Source organism: Salmo salar, chromosome 16 (genome assembly GCF_965601325.2).
Source record: "Salmo salar chromosome 16, fSalSal1, whole genome shotgun sequence".
Lineage (NCBI taxonomy): Eukaryota > Metazoa > Chordata > Actinopteri > Salmoniformes > Salmonidae > Salmo > Salmo salar.
In genome coordinates, this window is record NC_138306.1 from 67,891,671 (window position 1) to 67,913,766 (window position 22,096).

At 44.9% G+C, this 22,096-nt stretch overlaps 1 protein-coding gene across 2 annotated transcripts in view; it reads left to right on the forward strand.

Moving 5' to 3' along the window:
- LOC106574264 (tyrosine-protein phosphatase non-receptor type 4) overlaps positions 1-21,049 on the forward strand; it is a 35,797-nt gene extending 14,748 nt beyond the window's left edge. The window contains exons 3-26 of one of the 2 annotated variants that reach the window (XM_014150045.3): positions 901-1,008; positions 1,670-1,712; positions 1,809-1,887; positions 2,026-2,070; positions 2,182-2,234; positions 3,525-3,645; positions 3,956-4,043; positions 4,187-4,275; positions 5,164-5,227; positions 6,197-6,369; positions 7,492-7,560; positions 7,801-7,947; positions 8,181-8,342; positions 10,002-10,158; positions 10,264-10,404; positions 10,531-10,690; positions 11,743-11,945; positions 13,462-13,552; positions 13,696-13,760; positions 14,060-14,206; positions 14,398-14,526; positions 14,919-15,067; positions 15,422-15,557; positions 17,650-21,049. In XM_014150045.3, coding sequence (XP_014005520.3) covers positions 901-1,008; positions 1,670-1,712; positions 1,809-1,887; positions 2,026-2,070; positions 2,182-2,234; positions 3,525-3,645; positions 3,956-4,043; positions 4,187-4,275; positions 5,164-5,227; positions 6,197-6,369; positions 7,492-7,560; positions 7,801-7,947; positions 8,181-8,342; positions 10,002-10,158; positions 10,264-10,404; positions 10,531-10,690; positions 11,743-11,945; positions 13,462-13,552; positions 13,696-13,760; positions 14,060-14,206; positions 14,398-14,526; positions 14,919-15,067; positions 15,422-15,557; positions 17,650-18,198 — 3,168 coding nt within the window. In that variant the 3' untranslated portion in view covers positions 18,199-21,049. The remainder of the gene's footprint in view (positions 1-900; positions 1,009-1,669; positions 1,713-1,808; positions 1,888-2,025; positions 2,071-2,181; positions 2,235-3,524; positions 3,646-3,955; positions 4,044-4,186; positions 4,276-5,163; positions 5,228-6,196; positions 6,370-7,491; positions 7,561-7,800; positions 7,948-8,180; positions 8,343-10,001; positions 10,159-10,263; positions 10,405-10,530; positions 10,691-11,742; positions 11,946-13,461; positions 13,553-13,695; positions 13,761-14,059; positions 14,207-14,397; positions 14,527-14,918; positions 15,068-15,421; positions 15,558-17,649) is intronic. The other variant, XM_014150046.3, reaches the window with a different exon arrangement.
- Positions 21,050-22,096: the final 1,047 nt, after the last annotated feature.

Consider the following 22,096-nt stretch of genomic DNA (forward strand, 5'->3'; position numbering starts at 1 on the left):
AAAATGTATTATTGATTGGGTGACAAATGACCTTTTAGCTCTAGAATATCTCACCACCGTGCGTTTCCATCTCCTCCTCTCTCTCCTTTATTGCTTTCTGCAGCGTGCAGAGGGGCTGTCAACAGTTTAGTGACATATGTTTCATATTGATGTTCCTGAACAGATTTCACTTAGTGTAAATGAGAACTTGTTCTCAACTAGCCTACCTGGTTAATTGTTTTTATTTTTAGTATTTTTTTTTAATACCTTTATTTAACAAATTCTTATTTTCAATGACAGCTTAGGAACAGTGGGTTAACTGCCTTGTTCAGGGGCAGAACAACAGATTTTTACCTTGTCAGCTCGGGGATTCGATCTTGAAACCTTTCGGTTACAAGTCCAACGCTCTAACCACTAGGCTACCTGCCGCCCCAATAAATAAATAAATAAAGGTGAAATAAAAAAATTACAAAAATAGTAGCCTGGTGGGTAGCCTATATGACATGGGCCAATCAAATCAGGCAAAGAGAAGTCACTGTGTGTAGTATAATTTGTGTTCCTTCCTTCTCCCAGCTCTCTGTAAATAATACATGGTCTGGTTCTGTGTTCCGGAAGACTGTGGCTGCACATTGCCCTGACACTTCTAGAAAGCAGGCTGTGAGGCCTTGTTGTGAAACGCTTACAATGCTCAACCTCCAGTTAGAAACCCAGTAGGGTAAGCATTACACATACTTGTGTGATAGATTTGCAATAACCCTCTATCAATTAAGTATTTTTAGGCTACACTGTATTGGAGGTTTCAATCGCTTTATGGCCAACACACTTCCCAGTCCTATGTCGCTTCAGTCGTCTGTATCATGAGATAGTCATGTATCTGTACCACAGACTTTTGACGGTCTTGTCTGGTTTCTCTCCCTGCAGAAGCACGATCAAGGACAGGTCCTGCTGGATGTAGTGTTTAAACACCTGGAGCTGACGGAGAGAGACTACTTCGGCCTCCAGCTGGCCGACGACTCCTCAGACAGTCAGGTGAGGCCTCTTATCGGAACCCAGAACCAAATCTTGCGTAAGCTAGGTAACTAGCTAGCTGCTCGATTGGCTCGTTTATTTCGACAGGCTGTCGCAAGAGATTAGGTGAGGCCGTGAGGTTGTGCGCGTTAGACCACATTGCAGTCGGACGGCGCAGAATCATTGATCTGCAAATCAACTGGCTTCCGAAATGACTAATTATTATGTGATCAGGATTAGCGGATCTACGCAGGGCCCTGCTCTGGCTGATCCCCTCAAATACTCTGATTGGCAGCATAGCAGCATCTCATGAATAGGCTTTCTCCAGCCCTGTCAGCAAACTGTGGCGTTTCTGCAGCAAACCGATTGAGATACTAAGAAGATTATGGGTCATGACCTGCAAACAATGGAGTTGAAACAGTCGCTAGAATACTGTGAAGGGGCTACAGATTGTGTTTCTGAAAGTTCACAAAATAACAATGCAAATATTCATTTGTGACAGCAGAAATTCAGACTTTTGTACATATGTATATTTTTGATGATGCTGTCTCACAGAACAGTTCGATTTCTATACGGAACATGCTCTAATGTTTTGAGTAAAAATGTATCTTAATTTCTTTATGGCCTATTTTCCCTCTTGTCCCGTACTGTGTCTGAGGTTGTCTTCATCCATATTTTACAGAGGTGGCTGGATCCGACCAAACCCATCAGAAAGCAATTAAAAGGTATGTTTGATACATTTGGAATATTCTCTAGTATTTTCATTATTATATTTATTGCTAGTTTTAGTTCCATTAATCTGCTTGTTTGTTTTTCTTCAGGGGGGTCTCCACACAGTTTAAATTTTAGGGTTAAATTCTTTGTAACCGACCCCAATAAACTTCAGGAGGAGTATACAAGGTAAGTGCTTAATGGGTGGCACTGTGACAGAAATAGGAAGTACACTATAGGTCTTCCTCACTGCTATTCTCTAGACAGTTTGATTATAAGGGGACTTAAAAGCTCTGTATTGATCTTGCTGTTTTGGGTCCCCTTTAGGTACCAGTACTTTTTGCAGATTAAACAGGACATACTTAGTGGAAGGTGAGTGTGGATTTGATAAACACGCAGCTCTGTATGTGGTTGGTTTATTCAAACATTTTTAATAATCTTCATGTGGTGAATTTGAGTTATAACTGAATCCTCGGCTCGCAGACTGCCGTGTCCATACATCACAGCCGCTCTTCTTGCTTCATACGCTGTTCAATGTAAGTACTTCAATTATTCCTCTTAGCTATTCAACTAGAACTATACTACTGACTTATGGTCGCATAAATTCTGCCTGAAACCTTGTAACTAACTGGACTAATGATAGAAAATGTTAAATAGTGTATTATCTCTATCACCCTCTTAATATCCACCATGTGATTTCAAGCATTGAGAGTATGGGGGGGGGATCAGACTATTACAGTAGCTTGGAAAGCCCAGACCGAAACACAACTGTAATACTACTTCATACTGTACTTGGCTTGTAATGATGCAGCTTCCTTGTAGCCTGGCTGCTGCGGGTCTTTGTTTACACATTGACCCCAATACGCCGCTGAGGGGGGAGGAGTAACAGCACAATCACCACAACCAGGCTGGCAGCAGGGCAGAAGAACACTGCTCATTGGTTGTTAGCTTAATAGGCTGGCTGACTGCCTGGCTTGCTGGCTGACTGGCTGACTGGATGGCTGGGATAACTGGCTGACTGGCTGACTCCCTCGTGGGGTTGTAGTAAACGTATCATGCTATGTGGGAGGTATAGAGGTCACAGGAGGAAATGGAAAGTTGCCATGGTGGTCTCACCGCATTTACTGTAATAACAACAATAGAATGGAGGACATTTCACAAGTGCCAGTCTGTCTGTCAGTCACAATTCTGACCAGGATAGTTAGTGTATACTGGGCTATTACTGTTCATTTTTCCCACTGTTTTGGCATACTGATGTAGTTTCTATTAAAATGAAAGAGCGGGGCTCTTTATTAATTGATTCACATTATTGTGCTACATACTTTTCTTAAAGTGCTTCGGAAATAGAGGCACTTAACCCCCAACTTTCTCATGTCTGCTCCCTTTTCATTATGGAAGATGGCATGTGTCCCAAATGGCACCCTGTTCCGTATATAGTGCACTATTTTTGACCAGAACCCTATGAGCCCTGGTCAAAAGTAGTGCACTGTATAGGGGATAGGGTGCGATTTGGGACGAAGGCAGACTGTTTATACAGTATGGAAACACTGAGGCACTCAGCAGGAGGACTCGTCTCTGTCTCTCTTTTCTAAACATTGACAAAAAAGTGTTTGGCTCCTCTCAAGCTGCAAAAGTCCTGCTTCTTTCCGTTTGCACACAAAGGACAAGTTTGACCAGAAAATTAGTGAATGAATGGGAGCTGTGCAGGAGGGAGAGAAGGAGAGGATTAAAGGCCTCATTGTGCTCTATGTCACACACACACACACACACACACGCACACTTGCACTTACACACTCACACACTGTGTGCTTTGTGTTGTGTTGCAGCTGAGCTAGGGGACTACAGTCAGGACGAGAACTTGCCCGGCTACCTCTCCGAATACTCTTTCATCCCCAACGCACCACAAGACTTTGAGAAAGAGATTGCCAAACAGCATCAGCAACACAAGTAAGAAGCAATCTCTCAACTGACATTGTGTGAGTGTGCGGATACATTGGTGTAAAACGGGAAATGCACAGAAAATATCAAATAACTTGTAGATTAAACAGGGATGGACTCTGCTCATTCGCTGAAGCTGAGGCTGAGGCGGCTCAGACTTTGTGCCCAGGTCAGAACAAGGGCTGTCATTGTTCATCCTCTCAAGTAGATGGTAGGGTGGCCTACTCTCCGCTCTCTGAATGGCCTGTGTGGAGCCAACTAAAGTGTCTCTCTCTCGCTCTCTCTCCCTATCTCGCACTCTCACTCTTTTTCCTTTCAGGGGACTGCCTCCTGCCCAGTCAGAGTTCAATTATCTAAACACAGCACGGACGCTAGAGCTCTATGGAGTCGAATTGCACTATGCAAGGGTAAGGGTTCAGGTGTGAAATGGAGTGATGGGTGCATACTATGCTCCCCAATCAACCTCTGTTAAGTAGAATCCATACATAGGAAGTCAAAAAGCTGGGCACCTTACAATCCTCCCTGTCCTTTTTCCCCTCCTCCGTTACAGGATCAAAGCAACACTGAGATTTTAATCGGAGTGATGTCAACTGGGATTGTCACCTATAAGAACAGGGTACGAATCAACTGCTTTCCATGGTGAGTCAAATCAGTTGAGTATGTTTCCACATTCAGCCACATTCTCCATATAGGGGAGCCATTGGATGGGACGCTCAGAACCTAAAGAGTATTATAAATTGGGTGGTTCGAGCCCTGAATGCTGATTGGCTGACAGCTGTGGTATATCAGACCGTATACCATGGGTATGACAAAACATTTATTTTTACTGCTCTAATTACATTGGTAACCAGTTTCTAATAGCCATAAGACACCTCGGGGTTTGTGGTATATGGCCAATATACCACGGCGAAGGGCTGTTTTCAAGCACCCCGCGTTGCATCGTGACTAAGAACAGCCCTTAGCCGTGGTATATTGGCCATATACCACACCTCTTCGGGCCTTATTGCTTAAGTAACAAACAGCAGTAGCAAACATTGGATGGATAGCATTTATGATGCTGTACTTCTTTGGCCCAGATTTAGCCATAACTTACTCCAGCTCTACTGTAAAGTGACAACATGAGCCCTCTCCCCACTGTTTGATCTTGCCCTACTCCCTTTGATGGTACAGTACAGTGAGAGTTTATCTTCATGAAAAGAGACTTCTGCAGAAATGAGTAATAGTGTAATTGTGTCAGGTTGCGACAGTGCGGTCTATATTTAGATTCTCCCTCTGAGTCATGCTTTAAGGAACCAGGGAAATAGGCCAGCAGGCACAATGGAACTTTCGAACACCTGAAAATGATTTGTTTCTGATTGAAGAAACAGAGGGGATTCTTATGGATGATAACATGGGTGGCAAACGGGACTATGTATTCTATAAGCTTATCCAGTGGCTTCAGAATACTGGATAAGATCTCTGTTATGTAGGAAATAAAGGAGAGATTCCTTCCTATTGGTGGTAAAAGCTTATTTTTCTTTCTTTCAGGCTACAGATTGTAAAGATCTCGTTTAAATGTAGACAGTTTTTTATTCAACTCCGAAGAGAATTGGTAAGTATGTCCTGGTTTCAACTGTGATTGCATCCCTACTATTCTGCCCTACCAAGAAAAAAGGCAGTAACTGCTCATTTGGTTGAAAATGAGTTAATGTCATTTTTGCTATATTAAATACATGCTTAATCATGTGGACAAGTATCCTGCCTCTATTGTACTGTGTTTTGGAGAAAATGGGGGTCATGTTAGCAGTAACTGCATAACGTTACTGTGAAATCAAGGTAAATATAAAAGCCATTTTTCTCAGTTCCACGCGATGAGCAGCTACTGCCTTTTTGCTTGGTAGGGCAGTATTGTGCGAGCTCAAATTCTCTCTCATCATTATTCATATTGGAGAATGCATAATGCACGGTGTGTGTGTGCTAGGCTGGTCAAATGAAACTAAATCTAAAAGGATTTGATCCCAACAAGGGCGTCTAGTAGTGGAAGACACACAAAAACACCTGGTTGAATAATGCAAGCCAAGGAGACCTTTGAAAGCAGTTGTACAGTACTTGATATCTAGATGAAATGATGTCATGCGCTATAATTCATGTATCCGAGTAGAGATGTACTACAGAGCACACCATAGTGTCTGGCCTAGAAGAAGCTATCTCATGGCCAGCTATGCAAGTCGAAGGGTGATTTTGTCCTCTGCATCCATGTTCTTTTAGCTAGATCTGTGTGACATCAGTTGATCATGTGTGATAATCACACACACCTACTGTACTGTACGCCTAAGTGTGCTGAGCCCACCACTGACCTCTCGCTCTCTCATCCTCTCTTTCTCTCTCTCTCGCCCTCTCTCTCTTGCCCCCTCGCTCGCTCGCTCGCTCGCTCTCTCGCCCTCCCCCTCTCTTTCTCTCTCTCGCCCTCCCCCTCTCTTTCTCTCTCTCGCCCTCCCCCTCTCTTTCTCTCTCTCGCCCTCCCCCTCTCTTTCTCTCTCTCGCCCTCCCTCTCTCTCGCTCTCCCTCCCTCCCTCTCCAGAATGAGAGCCGTGAGGCGCTGTTAGCCTTTCACATGGTGAACTACCGAGCCTGTAAGAACCTATGGAAGGCCTGTGTAGAGCACCACACCTTCTTCAGACTGGACCGACCCTTACCACCACAGAAGAACTTCTTTGCACATGTCTTCCAACTGGGCTCCAAGTACCGCTACTGGTGAGTGGGCCTGGGGAATGTGTCGCTGTGTCCCAAAATGGCACCCTATTCCTTATAAAGTGCACTACTTTAGACCAGGCCCTGGTCAAACGGAGTGTACTATGTAGGGAATATGGTGCCATTTTGAAGTGCATAGTCTCTGGTGACGTTAGCCTTTAGCCGATTTGGTCCATGGCGCTGAGGTTGCATATTAAAATGTGTTTTGAAAGAGAGTCAGTGATCAAGTTGGGATCCCAGCAGGCAGAACTGGCTGTAATGATGGCGTTTCAACCAGCTTTTCCCGCTAAGATTGTGTTTGTTTGTCAATGTTTACATGAGTCTTGTGAACGATAGTGTGTGTAACTGTATAGCTGCTGTCTGAAGGTGTCTAACCCTCACCAGAGAAAACAGTACACTCTTAGAAAAAGGGTTCTGCGGTTGTCCACATTGAAAAACCCTTTTTGGTTCCAGGTAGAATGCTTTTTGGTTCCATGTAGAACCCTCTGTGGAAAGGGTTCTACATGAAACCCCCAAAAGGTTCTACCTGGAACCAAAAAGGGTTCTTCAAAGGGTTCTCCTATGGGGAAAGGTAGCACCTTCTTTTTCTGAGTGTAGGCTACACATGACCTAATCCTTTCAATTTCCCTTGACTCACTCAGTTCAGATCCAGTCCTCCCTAATTTGTGTTGCCCTCAGGATAACACCATCGTAATTTTGCTGACGCATATTTACATTTTTGTACCAATCACGACGGTGCCATTTGACCCATTGTGCCGCGTATCACAGAAATCGTGTGGGCTGGTTTGCATAACACAGGAATATGTTTACTGTGCCTCCTACAACTGCCAGTAGAGACCCAAAGCTCCAGTCCTCTCAGCTTTCCCAATGCCATGTCACGACGTATGAGTGACTGACAAATAATGTGACAGAGTAAAGAGAGCTGTGGTTTCACACACTGGGGCGTGTCCCTCTCAATACGTCCTGCTGGCTCACCACACACATTTATAAAATGTCTAAAAAGTAGATAGTGCAACACTGGTTTGGTCCTATCTTATTCCAGGAAATGAAAGTGTGAGGGCAGAGGTTGCTGGTGAGTGTTTTCCGTTAAATGTTAAAGAGATCATGTTTCTGTGTTATATGCAGTGGTAGGACAGAGGTGCAGTCTGTCCAGTACGGCAAGGAGAAGGGCATCAAGGACAGGGTGTTCGCCAGGTAAGACCCATCCTGAAGCCCAAATGAAGTGACACTATTGCTTACTGATACTAAGAGAATGACGTCAGAAATGTGAGAACATGAAGAGACGGGGATGGAGGAATCGTACACTGAATAAGGAGCAAAAGTCTAATGAGTCGTAAACCGTTCTCATCCTGCTAAATTGAAATCTGATGAACATGTTACCTGCTGCAATCCAATCTATCAATAACAATGACCTCCATATCATCAACCCATCAGGTCTCCCAGTAAGCCCTTGGTGAGGAGGCCGATGGGTGGAAGGATGGACTGGGAGTCAGTCAGCCGGAACTCCAGAGCCTCTCTGTCTGACGACCGCCTGGAGACCCAGAGCCTGCCCACACGCTCCCCACCAGGCACCCCCAACCAGTGAGTAGCCCTAACCCGTAGTGTAAGCAAACAGTACATTCCTTAGTTTCAAATCCATGAGCGGGACTGAACAAGTGCACACTTCGGGGAGACGGAGGGTAAAGGAAATTGGGCTATAGATGTAACCTACTGTTGAGGAGGAGGAGCAATGCCAAGTAACTCTAAATAACCTTGGATGACTACACTCGGGTACCTTACATGGCCCTCCCTCCTCCTCTCTCCTCTTGTCTCAGCAGGAACTCCAAGTTTGCACAAGAGCGCCTGCGGCCGTCCTCCGTGGGACACCTGCTGGACCATGTGATCTACCACGACCATGCCTCGCCCTGCCCGACCTTCGCTAATCACAAGTCAGCCTCCTCAACCCAGGCCAACTCCATCAGCCTAGATTCTACCCCGTAAGTCTGTCTGCCACACACGCCCACGCACACACAGCCCTGAGTCATTTCAAACCAAAACATCAGACAAAAGAAGAAACATGGACACCGCTCTTGATAGTATCACTGCTCTTTAATAACCTTCAGGTATCGGCCTCAAGGCCTCCGTCAGAGCGTTGAGGCCGATGCCTAAAGCTTATTAAAGAGCAGTGATACTATCAAGAGCGGTGTCCATGTTTCTTCTTTTGTCTCATCTTATTCAACTGTTACCATGCACCTACAAAAAAAATCAGCTCAGATGTGCCTTTTGAATTTTCAAACCAAAAGACCAGGCCATGAGCGTCTCTTTCATCGAGACTTGATCGGGTTGAATGTCCTCATACCGTAAACACACACATACACACACACACACACACACACACACACACACACACACACACACACACACACACACACACACACACACACACACACACACACACACACACACACACACACACCGCCCTCTGATTTCTATGTCTTTACAAACCATTTGTTTTTATTATGTAAATACCCCGGGGCTGTAGCACCAAGCTCCGGCTGCCTGTCGACTACAAAATAGGCCTCTTTCATGGCTGTCATTTAAGCGTCCATAATGAGGTTGGTGCTTGGCAGGCAGGCCGAAGCCAAAGAGCTGCAGCAGTAGGTTGGGGCTGCAGGCACATCACAATGGCGAATGCTTGTTATGTTAATAACACAGACAGAGTGGGCTGAACCATTGCAAATCTTCTCATAACATCAAGGAAATATGCCATTACCCCGTTTCTCTTTCACTCTTGTGAAGGATGGTGACACACAGACAGTATTCTCTGAAAGAGCAGATTTCTTTGAAGTGGTTTGGCGTGTTTGTTTCGACTTGGATCGTTTTTTCTCTCTCTCTCTCTTCTCTCTCTCTTCTCTCTCTTGCTCACTCGCTGTTTCCCTCTTTCTTTGGATAGGCACTTCCTCAGTGTACCTGTGCATGTCGTTTTTTGACCTTATCGCTCTCTGTGATCCTCTGTGTATCTCTGTGTAAACTCCTTTTGAGGAGCCCATAGCGCTAGACGATGTTTGTTTTGGTGAGTGCTGTCCCAACCGGTTAACCTCCACCAGGGTCTGCTCAGGGCTGCTCCGAGGCAGACAGCAGGCTAGACAACGTGGAGGCTCTCTGACTGGGGGAAGTACATGAACACATCAAGCTGAGGGTAATATGCTGGTTGGACACACAGCGCCTTTCCAAGGGGCTAGTAAGCCGTTCTCGTCCACAGGTTGAGGCTATAGCACTGAGCAATGTTAGGAAATAGGGGGAAGAGTTCCTATGAACTGAGAAACCCCTCTGCTCTGACTGAGCCCTGTAATGATTCAGTGTACACAGAAGATGATCATTACCTTCTGAGAAATGGGGTCAGGTGAAAGGTCCATATTCCATTGAGAGGTTAAGCTCTGGAACATCACAGTTTCCACTGTGTAGTTAATGTTGAGTCAGAGAGCTCTCGACTAAGTGTGTGCGTTTCCAGGTTCATATATAAACACGCAATAACACGCTTAATTTATGCATTTATTGACTTGTTCTCAATAAAGCCAGCACTGGGTTGAGGTTTGGATATATATACTGTATTCTGATTTTGCCGCGAGGACTCATTTGGATTTGTCTGTGTCCAGGTCACCAGACTCGACCGTCGACGGCCAGCCGCCAGCTCTTCCCCCTAAGCAGGCCAGGAGGCCTCTGTGCAGTCAGTCCCAGTCCCACTCTCAGCAGGAGTTGGACAACCACATCAATGAGCTGTACGACACGCCTCTGTCAGAAGACAAGACTATGGTAGGAGAGAGACCTACGCGCGCACGGACGCACACTCACACGTTGTGATTTCGTTTGACTAAAACGTTGTTTTGTGCGTTGTGTTTCTTCTTCTCACTCTCCCAGCCCAATGGAGTGCTTCCTCATGACAATCTGGTGTTCATTAAAATGTGCCCCGACGAACAAGGACGATTTGGATTCAATGTGAAGGGTGGGCTGGACCAGAAGATGCCTGTGATCGTGTCCCGAGTGGCCCCGGGAACAGCGGTACGTGTCCTACTACCTGGGCTACCGTCACTGCCAAACCCCTGAACTTCTCAAATGACCTTCACAGGTAATGAATTATGAAAAACCACACTGTTCTCTTCTATTCTGTTTTAATGCCCTCCCCAGGCTGACCTGTGTGTTCCCCGGCTGAACGAGGGAGACCAGGTGGTTCTGATTAACGGTCAGGACATCTCAGAGCACACCCACGACCAGGTGGTCATGTTCATCAAGGCCAGCTGTGAGGAGAGCGACTCAGGAGAGCTGAACCTGCTGGTCAGACCCAACGGTGAGGAGAGAACAGAACAGCCCTCTAACAGGCCTTGTGGTCCTTTACGGTCATTTATGATCCTTTGCGGTCCTCTGTAGCTCAGTTGATAGAGCATGGCAACGACAGGATAGTGGGTTTAATTCCCAGGACGACCCATACATTAAAAACAAATGTCACTTTGAATAAAATCATCTGCTAAATGGCATGTATTATTATTCAATTTTTTTACAGCAGGGTTTGTAAAACCATAGCTTGCCTGTCCCTGAAACAAGAGCGAGTGAGTAAGGGACCATAGCTTGCCTGTCCCTGAAACAAGAGTGAGTGAGGGACCATAGCTTGCCTGTCCCTGAAACAAGAGGGAGGGAGTAAGGAACCATAGCTTGCCTGTCCCTGAAACAAGAGGGAGTGAGGGACCATAGCTTGCCTGTCCCTGAAACAAGAGGGAGTGAGGGACCATAGCTTGCCTGTCCCTGAAACAAGAGTGAGTGAGTAAGGGACCATAGCTTGCCTGTCCCTGAAACAAGAGGGAGTGAGGGACCATAGCTTGCCTGTCCCTGAAACAAGAGCGAGTGAGTAAGGGACCATAGCTTGCCTGTCCTGTATTGGGTCAATACAAATCCACTATACTATGATTAAAGCTGGAATCCTTTGCGGTGAAACGGCCACGTCCGTGTGGGATATTACAACAACAAAGACATTGCTTCAAACAACAAGCCCTGTTTCATTCCCTCAGACATGGTTGCACGCGCGATAGAGCAGCAGTGTGTTCTGCGATTTATTTTTATTACGTTTCTCGATGCTCATCTCCTTTTCAAAACCAAAACAACAACAAATGCGCCTGGGGCAGCCAGTGGCGCTGTCTCGCCTAATGCGGATCTCTGCTTTAAGGCAGAGCATCAGTCTGACAGTGTAATGACTTAGGAGGGACGTTTTTCATTTGGCTGCTACCTTTTTGTCGTTCCCTTTTCTCTGTTTTGCTGTCGTTGTTGCTTAGTTTGTCTGAGTGCCTGTCACCTGCAATGGATGTGCAATGTTCAATCACGCTGTCATCCTTCCTGTCGTTCCTTCAGCCATGTATGACCTGGTGGAGGAGGAGAAGCTGGAGGATGGAGATACGGAGTCTAACTACCAGTACTCCCCAGAGAGGGCTCCCCAGGACCAGCCCCAGGACCAGCCCCAGTCCCAGCCAGACCACCACCCATCCTGCTGGAGAGACTCCATACTACAGCTGAAAGAAGGCTTGAGCACTGGGGCCGTACAGCAACAGTTTGATGTTAGTCCACATATACTACAAAATATAGTTTATGTTTAGCTGAAGGAGGGTTTGAGTATTTGGAAGGTTGATGTTTATTGGGATGAATCTTGTCCTGGAGGCAGAGCTGAGCGATTTCTGCTAGATGGGCCAGTTGCAGTCAGAATTGGCTATATTGTAAAGAAAATATTCAAAAATTGGTCTTAATGTAAGGTTAGGGTTAGGCATAAGGTTAGCAGTGTGGCATTATTAGATATATTTTTGTGGTTAACGTTAGGGTTAGGTTTAAAATCAGATTTTATGACTTTGTCGGTGACTTCCCCGCATACTTGCCTCCAATACATGAGTCATTCCAATAAGAGATTTAATTAATGAGGGTTGCAGGTAGCCTAGTGGTTAGAGCGACAAAGTGAAAAATCTGTCGATGTGCCAATGAGCAAGGCACTTAACCCTAATTGCTCCAGGGTCGCCGTTGACAATGACAGACCTGGGTCGTGACCTCACTCTCCGAGGGGTGTCTCAGAGGGAGCTGGGATTTGCAAGAAAACACATCAAATAGGACAAATATAAGCACCCACCAAATTATATTATAATTAAATGCCAACCTGCGAGTACTGGGTCCATACAGGCACAGTTTGATCAAAGATTTTTATAACTAACCCAAGATACAGCACAGCCTGTTTCCATTGGGAGCAAATTAAGCATAGTAGGTAGAACAAGCAAGGAGGTAGGCAAAGCCAAGCACGAGCTAGTGAGATCCTATTGGTGCATTTTAGCATGTATTTGCATAATTCCATTGGGTAACGCCTACTCTGTGAAGTGCTCATGTGCAATAACTAAATTCGCCTTTGCACTCCTAAACAATGCAATTTTTGGAAATGTTGGGAAAGGGTAAAGTTCACAAACTTAGTCCAGTCTTTCCGTAAACAGATTCTTGTTTTGGGAACAGAAAACTGTATGGAGATCAAATGCTTCTTCGATGACAAAATCTACAGAATGGTGGGGAGTGGAAATTTCAACTGGATGCTTCAGATTTATACATCCAGTGTAACAACTGGCTCCTTGCTCTATCTGTGGTGTGATGTTAGTCCACTCATACTAACTATAGTAATATGCTTGTTGTTCACATGGGCCAAATAACTAGCGCTACCTCTGTGGCCCCTGTGACTCTAAACTGCTCCAAGTCCACTTTGATATTATTAAATGCAGTTGGTTATTCAAAGTTTCCACTGGTTCTAGAAAGTATTTCACATTGCACATGGCTAAGACTGATCAGATAGCATCTAAGTAATTCACCGGAAAGAGAGAGATGGAAGAGAGTAAAATAGAGAGATGAAAGGAAATATTGAAAGTCTATTGCTTCCTGTTATTGTTCCACACTGTCTTAAACGTTTCCTGTTCGTGTTCCACTGATGGGTTATCAGTGAGAATGTGGTTTAGTGTAACGTAGAAACCAAGCCCATGTCACGGCCTGGTCTGAACTTCAGTTAACTTATGACAAATGTTAACCATTGTTTTTTGTTGCGATGTTTCTCAGCAACTCTACCGGAAAAGGCCTGGATTGACAATGTCATGTGCCAAATTACCTCAGAACATTTCCAAAAATCGATATCGAGACATTTCACCATGTGAGTATACTGAACCATCAGAACTGACATCTTCTGTCGCATATGCTGTACTTCCTCATACAATGATGTAAGTAATGCCGTCTGTCTCACCTGCCACCCCTTTCTCTCTCATGCTCTCTCTTCCTGTATCTGCTGTCTCACAGATGATGCAACCAGGGTTATTCTGAAGGGCGAGGATGGGGACTATATCAATGCAAATTACATCAATGTGAGGGCCTTCTCCCTTCTTCTTTTCTTGATACTCAACACTCTTTGATATATACGCCACAATCTTTGATTTTATTACCAAGACCGGACACCTTCCTTCGACCTAGGTAATGAATATCTCACACAGCCAAAAACACCACCCGGAAAGAGACAGACTGACTTTGCTTGATAGATACTCACTTCTTAAAAGTGTGTGTACATAGACTGAAACATGGATTATGCTTACATATATGAATTTGCCACTATGCAGCTATACATATGTGTATATTTGCCAACCCATGCCATTCTCCTGACCCATAGATGGTGATCGCAGCATCCAGTGCTGTAAACCGCTACATCGCGTGCCAGGGCCCGCTGCCCGCCACCTGCTCTGACTTCTGGAGGATGACTTGGGAACAGGGCTCCAACATGGTGGTCATGCTCACCACGCAGGTGGAGAGAGGACGGGTATGTCACGTCCCCAACCAGGGTTCGCTCTCTCCATTTCAGCCCCTTCCCAATGCTTTTGGTCTCGTTTTGGAATTTCTTGTGGGGTGAACAATGAAAGGTGAAAATGAAAGACGTTTCCAATCCCCACAAAGAAAATAGACAAGCTATTCTTCCTCTTATCTCCAATGATCTTTTTGTTTCATTCCCAGGTGAAGTGTCATCAGTATTGGCCCAACTCTGGTGCCATCGCTACCCATGGGGACTTCCAGGTGTCCTGTGTGACAGAAGAAGGGAAATCAGCATTTCTGGTCAGAGAGATAACTCTCACACACCTGGAGGTAAGGACCATTTCTTGTATCATCTCTCGTGGACAGACTACGTAATTTTTTTTAACCTTTATTTAACTAGGCAAGTCAGTTAAGAACAAATTCTTATTTTCAATGACGGCCTAGGAACAGTGGGTTAACTGCCTTGTTCAGGGGCAGAACAACAGATTTTTACCTTGTCAGCTCGGGGATTTGATCTTGCAACCTTTCGGTTACAACTCCAACGCTCTAACCACTAGGCTACCTGCCGCCCCAAAACATCGAGCATCTGACCAAAATGTCTTGAGATTTTATTTCTGGGTTAACCGAGATGACTTCTTGCACTTGGTGAAAACTGTATGAAAAAAAGTATAAAAACATAATCATACATTTGATTGATTTATTGATTGATTGATTATATTCAGAGTGGGGAGAGCAGGCCGCTGACTCAGATCCAGTACATGGCCTGGCCTGACCACGGTGTCCCAGACGACTACACTGACTTCCTGGACTTTGTCAGTCTGGTCCGCAGAAAGAGGGAGGGCAAAGAGGAGCCGGTGATAGTACACTGCAGGTAAGGTCTAGTTCTTACACAAAACACTGCATACACTAGCAAGTAAGCTCTTATCCCCTCAACTAACATCTGTAAGCCATATCGCTGTTGAAACAGCTTTGAAGTAGGTGTAAGGCCTTTTACGCAACATCTTTGAAGAATATAAGCCTTTGTACATCTGCCTCATAACCTGACTTCAAGAAAAACAGGTTCCCTTTTTCTTCGAATCAGAAGTTAAGACACTTTGCGTGTTGTTGTAGCAACAGTGATTGATTGACAGTGTAAGTCGAGGGAACGAGGATTTGAATCCTCTTCTGTCATTGCTGCCATCTTCAGCCTCATCTCACTCACCTCGTCCTCTGTGTCTCTGTGCAGCGCTGGGATTGGTCGGACTGGGGTGCTCATCACCATGGAAACAGCCATGTGTTTGATTGAGTGCAATCAGCCCGTGTATCCATTGGATATCGTGAGGACAATGAGAGACCAGAGGGCCATGATGATCCAGACCCCGGTAATCTGATCTGTGATGCATAGAAATGAGACTAAGAGAACAGCGGAGGCTCTTACCTCAATTGACGGGTTGGTTGTTTAGCAACAAAGCCGACCCGTGCGCAACTATGGGGCAAAACAGACGGGGTTGGCTTAGGCCAGGGGTCTCCAAACTTTTCTAGCATGAGAGCTACTTTTAAAAGAATTGACATGACGCGAGCTACACATTTTTTATTTTATAGCTTTCAAATCGGCACATTCTTCTCTACCATGCAACTTTTCCCTGGGTCCTTGGTGTACAAGATAAACTCAGCAAAAAAAGAAACGTCCCTTTTTCAGGACCCTGTCTTTCAAAGATAATTCGTAAAAATCCAAATAACTTCACAGATCTTCATTGTAAAGGGTTTTAACACTGTTTCCCATGCTTGTTCAATGAACCATAAACAATTAATGAACATGCACCTGTGGAACGGTCGTTAAGACACTAACAGCTTACAGACGGTAGGCAATTAAGGTCACAGTTAGGAAAACTTAGGACACTAAAGAGGCCTTTCTACTGACTCTGAAAAACACCAAAAGAAAGATGCCCATGGTCCCTGCTCATCTGTATGAACGTGCCTTAGGCATGCTGCAAGGAGGCAAGAGGACTGCAGATGTGGCCAGGGCAATACATTTCAATGTCTGTACTGTGAGACACATTAAGACAGCGCTACAGGGAGACAGGAGGGACAGCTGATTGTCCTCGCAGTGGCAGACCATGTGTAACAACACCTGCACAGGATCGGTACATTCGAACATCACACCTGCGGGACAGGTACAGGATGGCAACAACAACTACCTGAGTTACACCAGGAACGCACAATCCCTCCATCAGTGCTCAGACTGTCCGCAATAGGCTGAGAGAGGCTGGACAGAGGGCTTGTAGGCCTGTTGTAAGGCAGGTCCTCACCAGACATCACCGGCAACAACGTCGCCTATGGGCACAAACCCGTCGCTGGACCAGACAGGATTGGCAAAAAGTGCTCTTCACTGACGAGTTACGGTTTTGTCTCACCAGGGGTGATGGTCGGATTTGCGTTCATCGTCGAAGGAATGAGCGTTACACCGAGGCCTGTACTCTGGAGCGAGATCGATTTGGAGGTGGAGGGTCCGTCATGGTCTGGTGCGGTGTGTCACAGCATCATCGGACTGAGCTTGTTGTCATTGCAAGCATTCTCAACGCTGTGCGTTACAGGGAAGACATCCTCCTCCCTCATGTGGTACCCTTCCTGCAGGCTCATCCTGACATGACCCTCCAGCATGACAATGCCTCCAGCCATACTGCTTGTTTTGTGTGTGATTTCCTGCAAGACAGGAATGTCAATGTTCTGCCGTGGCCAGCGAAGAGCCCGGATCTCAATCCCATTGAGCACGTCTGGGACCTGTTGGATCGGAGGGTGAGGGCTAGGGCCATTCCCATTCCCCGCAGAAATGTCAGGGAACTTGCAGGTGCCTTGGTGGAAGAGTGGGGTAACATCTCACAGCAAGAACTGGCAAATCTGGTGCAGTCCATGAGGAAGAGATGCACTGCAGTACTTAATGCAGCTGGTGGCCACACCAGATACTGACTGTTACTTTTGATTTTGACCCCCCCCTCACATGTCTGTGGAACTTGTTCAGTTTATGTCTCAGTTGTTGAATCTTATATCATACAAATATTTACACATGTTAAGTTTGCTGTAAATAAACTCAGTTGACAGTGAGAGGACATTTCTTTTTTTGCTGAGTTAATGGATTATCTGTCAATATATCTGATAATATAATGGTTCATGAAAAATTCTACGGGATCTGAATTTCGTTTTCTCCGTGAATTCTTTTCTTCAGTTTTTAACTTTCAATATTACAATTATTCATAGACAAACAACAGAAAATGATGTTCTGAGTCCATGTCAATGCCTAAATCACATCCGAAGACAATTTTTGCGTGTCATTCTAGTGCATCTATCAAGAGAGGAATGTGTTGGCCTAAGCTATGTTTCTGCTGTTAGGCTGAATCTAGTTACACTATAACCTTGGTGTCATCAGTACTGTTCACTCTTATATAACCTCGGTCTCTTTGCTCTGTTTGCTTCCAGAGCCAGTACAGGTTTGTCTGTGAGGCGATCCTCAAGGTGTACAAGGAGGAGCTGGTCAAACCCCTGACACCCGTAGAGTCTCTGACACCCACAAAGCCCCTGACACCCGTAGAGTCTCTGACGCCCACAAAGCCCCTGACACCCGTAGAGTCTCTGACGCCCACAAAGCCCCTGACACCCGTAGAGTCTCTGACGCCCACAAAGCCCCTGACACCCGTAGAGTCTCTGACGCCCACAAAGCCCCTGACACCCGTAGAGTCTCTGACGCCCACAAAGCCCCTGACACCCGTAGAGTCTCTGACGCCCACAAAGCCCCTGACACCCGTAGAGTCTCTGACGCCTACAAAGCCCCTGACACCCGTAGAGTCTCTGACGCCTACAGAGCCCCTGACACCCGTAGAGTCTCTGACGCCCACAAAGCCCCTGACACCCGTAGAGTCTCTGACGCCCACAAAGCCCCTGACACCCGTAGAGTCTCTGACGCCCACAAAGCCAGAGGTAGAGACAGAGACAGAGTCGGCTTTAGACCTGCTGGGACGGACGGACTGACTGACTGACACAGGGCTGCATGGGCCTAAGCACCACCCTCTTCTTCCACAGCCTGTCTGTCTGTCTCCCTATGTCTCAGTTACAATAGTTTCTTCCCACATCTTGAGTCTGGCAAGAGAGACTAGTCACAACCATGGAGACGACTACCGACAACCACTCAAACTGGCCTGGGAGGGGAAACAAAGCACCGTTGCACTTTATGACGACAAAACGCGATACTTTGGAGAATTAACGGAAGAAGAAAAAAAGAAAAGAAGTTACGATGATCAACTGGAATTTGGGATGTTAGCAAGTGTCCCGGATCAAGGGACAAGTGAGAAACAGAACAGTAGCTGGGTTGGATTATATTGCTGTAGTGTCATTACTTTCAGACAAACCTTCATAATGAACAGGACAACTCAATGGAACGTGGACTGACTTTTGTTTTCAACCCATCAGTGCATCATCATCAGGTGTCACATCAGTGGTTTCTTCACAGACTAGTCTTTCTGTCTTTGATTACTCCATAGACTTAAGAGTCCGTTTTCTTTTTTAAATGGAAAACTATTCATCGCCAACTAAAGATCCGTTCAGAAGTGGGTTGACCCTCTATGTGAGGTCCTAGTAAAGCGCTCTGACTTCTACTCTATGGTACTACTCATCTTATCATCTCGTTATTTCTCTCATTGAGGCTATAGGTTGTCCGATTTGTTTCGATCAGATGGGTACTTTTTGAGCTTTTATATTTATTAGTCTGCGGATTGGAATCATCTCCAGTGCAAGTTCTTACAGCTCCAAGTCCTTTGTGAAGGTGTTCCAGACCAGGGTAAAGGCAGGGTAGGTTAGAAACAATGGAGGCTGTTGAGGGGACGACGGCTCATAATAATGGCTGGAGTGCAGTCGTTGGCATGGCATCAACCACATGGAAAACCACGTGTTTGACGCCATTGACTCTATTCCAGCCATTGTTATGAGCCGTCCTCCACTCAGCTACCTCCACTGGTTATGAGAGGCATCCCTCCCCCTTTACCATCTCATTAGCTGATTACCTGTCATTGAGCTCGGCACGTGGTGGTGGTGTTGTCGCTGTTATTTTCGAGGCAGCTATTCAACTTTGATTCGAGATGGCTCATCATGTGATGTTACATCAGTTTCTCGAAGATACTATACGACCAGGCCAAAACTGGGTAGTATTTCTATGCAGGTTTTGTTATTGCTAGTAACATAGAATGATCTTGCCGTGCAGGATTGGGTTGGTACAGTACATAGGTGGTTTATCAAGTGTCATTGCATCAGATTTTGAAATTGAATATGAGGTATTCAGAGCTCTCTGAATAAGTGTTGTTTTTTTGTTTGTTACCATGGTACTGTACATCAGGATTTTAGGCAGTTGGTGTACAGTACATACAGACGGTACATACATTACATTAAAAAGACTGAGCTTTCAGGACCAATAGGTTTTTAACCTTGTGAGTAAAAGAAAATGTTTTCAAATTAACCATGTGTTGAAAAGCTGTAAGGCTCAAGCTATAGATTTGCTTCTGATATTTTTAAAAGAAACCCTTTTTGCTTCTTGGGAATGGACAGCACTTTTCAACTGAACGTGTAGCATATTTGCTGCTATGTATGATTAGACCCCCAAAAATGATTTTGGAATTGTATATAATTTTATCCGTTTTTGTTGGATATAGACACCACTATAGGAAATTTAAGCTATATGGTGTCATCTAGATTTGTGTGATGTAACTAGTGTAAATTTACTATGTTATAAATTAAGGCATAATTAAAATAATGTGAGACAAAGTTATTTTTATAAGAACAGAAAGGTTCAAAACTTTTCCACTTGTGTAAAGTCCTGCTGGAATTAGAAATGATTGTTATGGGAAAGCATTGCAATAGATGTATGCTGTGTAAAAGTGCTCCCCATAAGTCCAGTGGCAGTGGAAAGAATTGGGACGGGCAACATGAAGCTCTGTACACTGACAAATTCCCATGATTTCTGGTTGAATCAATAGATGTGATTGTGCTTTTGAAATCAGAAAGCTGGCTTGGTTGGCTTGGTCAAACTTAATGTTGCTGATACTTCTACAGTGCAGTACCTCGCTGACAATGTTTACAATGGTTCGTGAGTTGGTTCTGTGATTTAAAAAGGACGTGTATCTACTGAAAGTCGGTGTGTTTACAAAAGCTGTTGTGCGATGGGGGAACTTTGGCCCAATCAGATCACTCGCCTCTCTGCGTCCCAAATGGCACCCTATTCCCTATGTAGCGCACTACCTTTGACCGGGCTCTGGCCAAAAGTTGTGCACTAGATAGGGAGCCATTTGGGACTTAGACAGCGTCTACCACTTCACCATGAAATAGACTGAGGCACTGGAATGTTTATTTTACCAGGTTGTCCCATTTAAGGTCAAACGCCTCTTTTTCAAGGGAAACCTGGGTGCTATGTTTTGTTTTTATTGCGCGATGCTTTTCTACCTTATCATCATCATCATCATCACTTAGTAATAGTACAACATTCTGCACAACTCTGATGTAAATATAAGCTTAATCTGTGAACTAGTGAAATATATTTAAAGATCAATCAGGATGATGTACAAATGTAATGTTTGTGGTGAAGCTGTACAGAAATTGAATGTATCCATCTCAATCTTTTAGTTGCTCAAAAACTTAAGGGATGTACAATTTCACTTTTGAGGGGAAATATTTTTCATACTACTGTACTTGTAAATGCAGGTAAATATCAGATTCTCCATTGTCTCAATGGGCTCTGCCTGGTCTGCGACATGCTCTGTGTTTTTGTTGTAAATAGGAGCCATATCATGTCAGTGAAGTGCCAATGTTCTGTAAGTAAAGTCTAATTTCTGCTGTATTCTTTTGTTGACATGGTCCTTTCTCTCTATGCCTCGACTGTGAATATGTACACAGCACCAACACTGCCTCATTTGCCTTTCCACATTCACCATTCTAGATTGAACACTGCAGCAACAACCACCATAGAATCAACAACCATTGAATTAGAATTCTGCCCATTCTATTTCTACTGTATAGTCTTTTCTATGATGTGACAATACAGTATGTATACAGTAACACAGGTTAGGGCAGTCAGCTGGAAGGAGTGGAGTCAGACTGTATAAGTCACATGCTCAGCACCTCCCTCTCTACTGGTGAGTCAGGCCTAGTTGTCCATGTTCAGCAGAAGGAAACAAAAATGATTCTTGCCTTTCTATCAAGATTCTCTGCCTCCACCTAGTGTTCAATTTCAGACTGCTGTGGCTGATGATCCTGAGACAAACAACTCAACTAGGCTACAGCAAAGATGTTGTATTATATTTCTCTCTGACCGCAGGACATGATATTGCAAAATCCTGACATCTACAGAGAGGCTACAGGTCTGATGAAGATGTGGCTTGTCTCTTATTCTGTGTTTAGTGACTGAATGACTTGAGTCAGGGCTCTCTTGCCAAGCTAGAAGGGTCTTCAGAACTAGCTGAGGTTTCTCAGGCCATAGGTGTTGTAGTGTCAGTGAGATAGGATGTACTTGGGAAGAGGTTAGCCAGCCGTCAATGGGACATGCCATCTGTGTGCTACTGGATCTAAGGCTGACCTGGATCCTATTCATTAAGCACCAAACGGAAGAAAACAGGCTAAAACAGGGAGGAACTACCCGGACTTGTCCAATAAGAGACACTAGTTTGGTTTAGTTTTATGCAGCAAAAATGGTTTGCTACAATGTGCACTAATGGATATGACCCTGTCCTGCTGCTTTGCAACAGTGTGTTAACAGACTGAAGGCCACAAGGCCTCTGTCATCCATTTAGTCAAAGTCAAGTTTAACAGCACTGGAATGGTGTTTTACAACACTCATAAACATAAAACCTTTTGGTGCTCTTCTGCCCTCAAAACACATCAAAGGCAC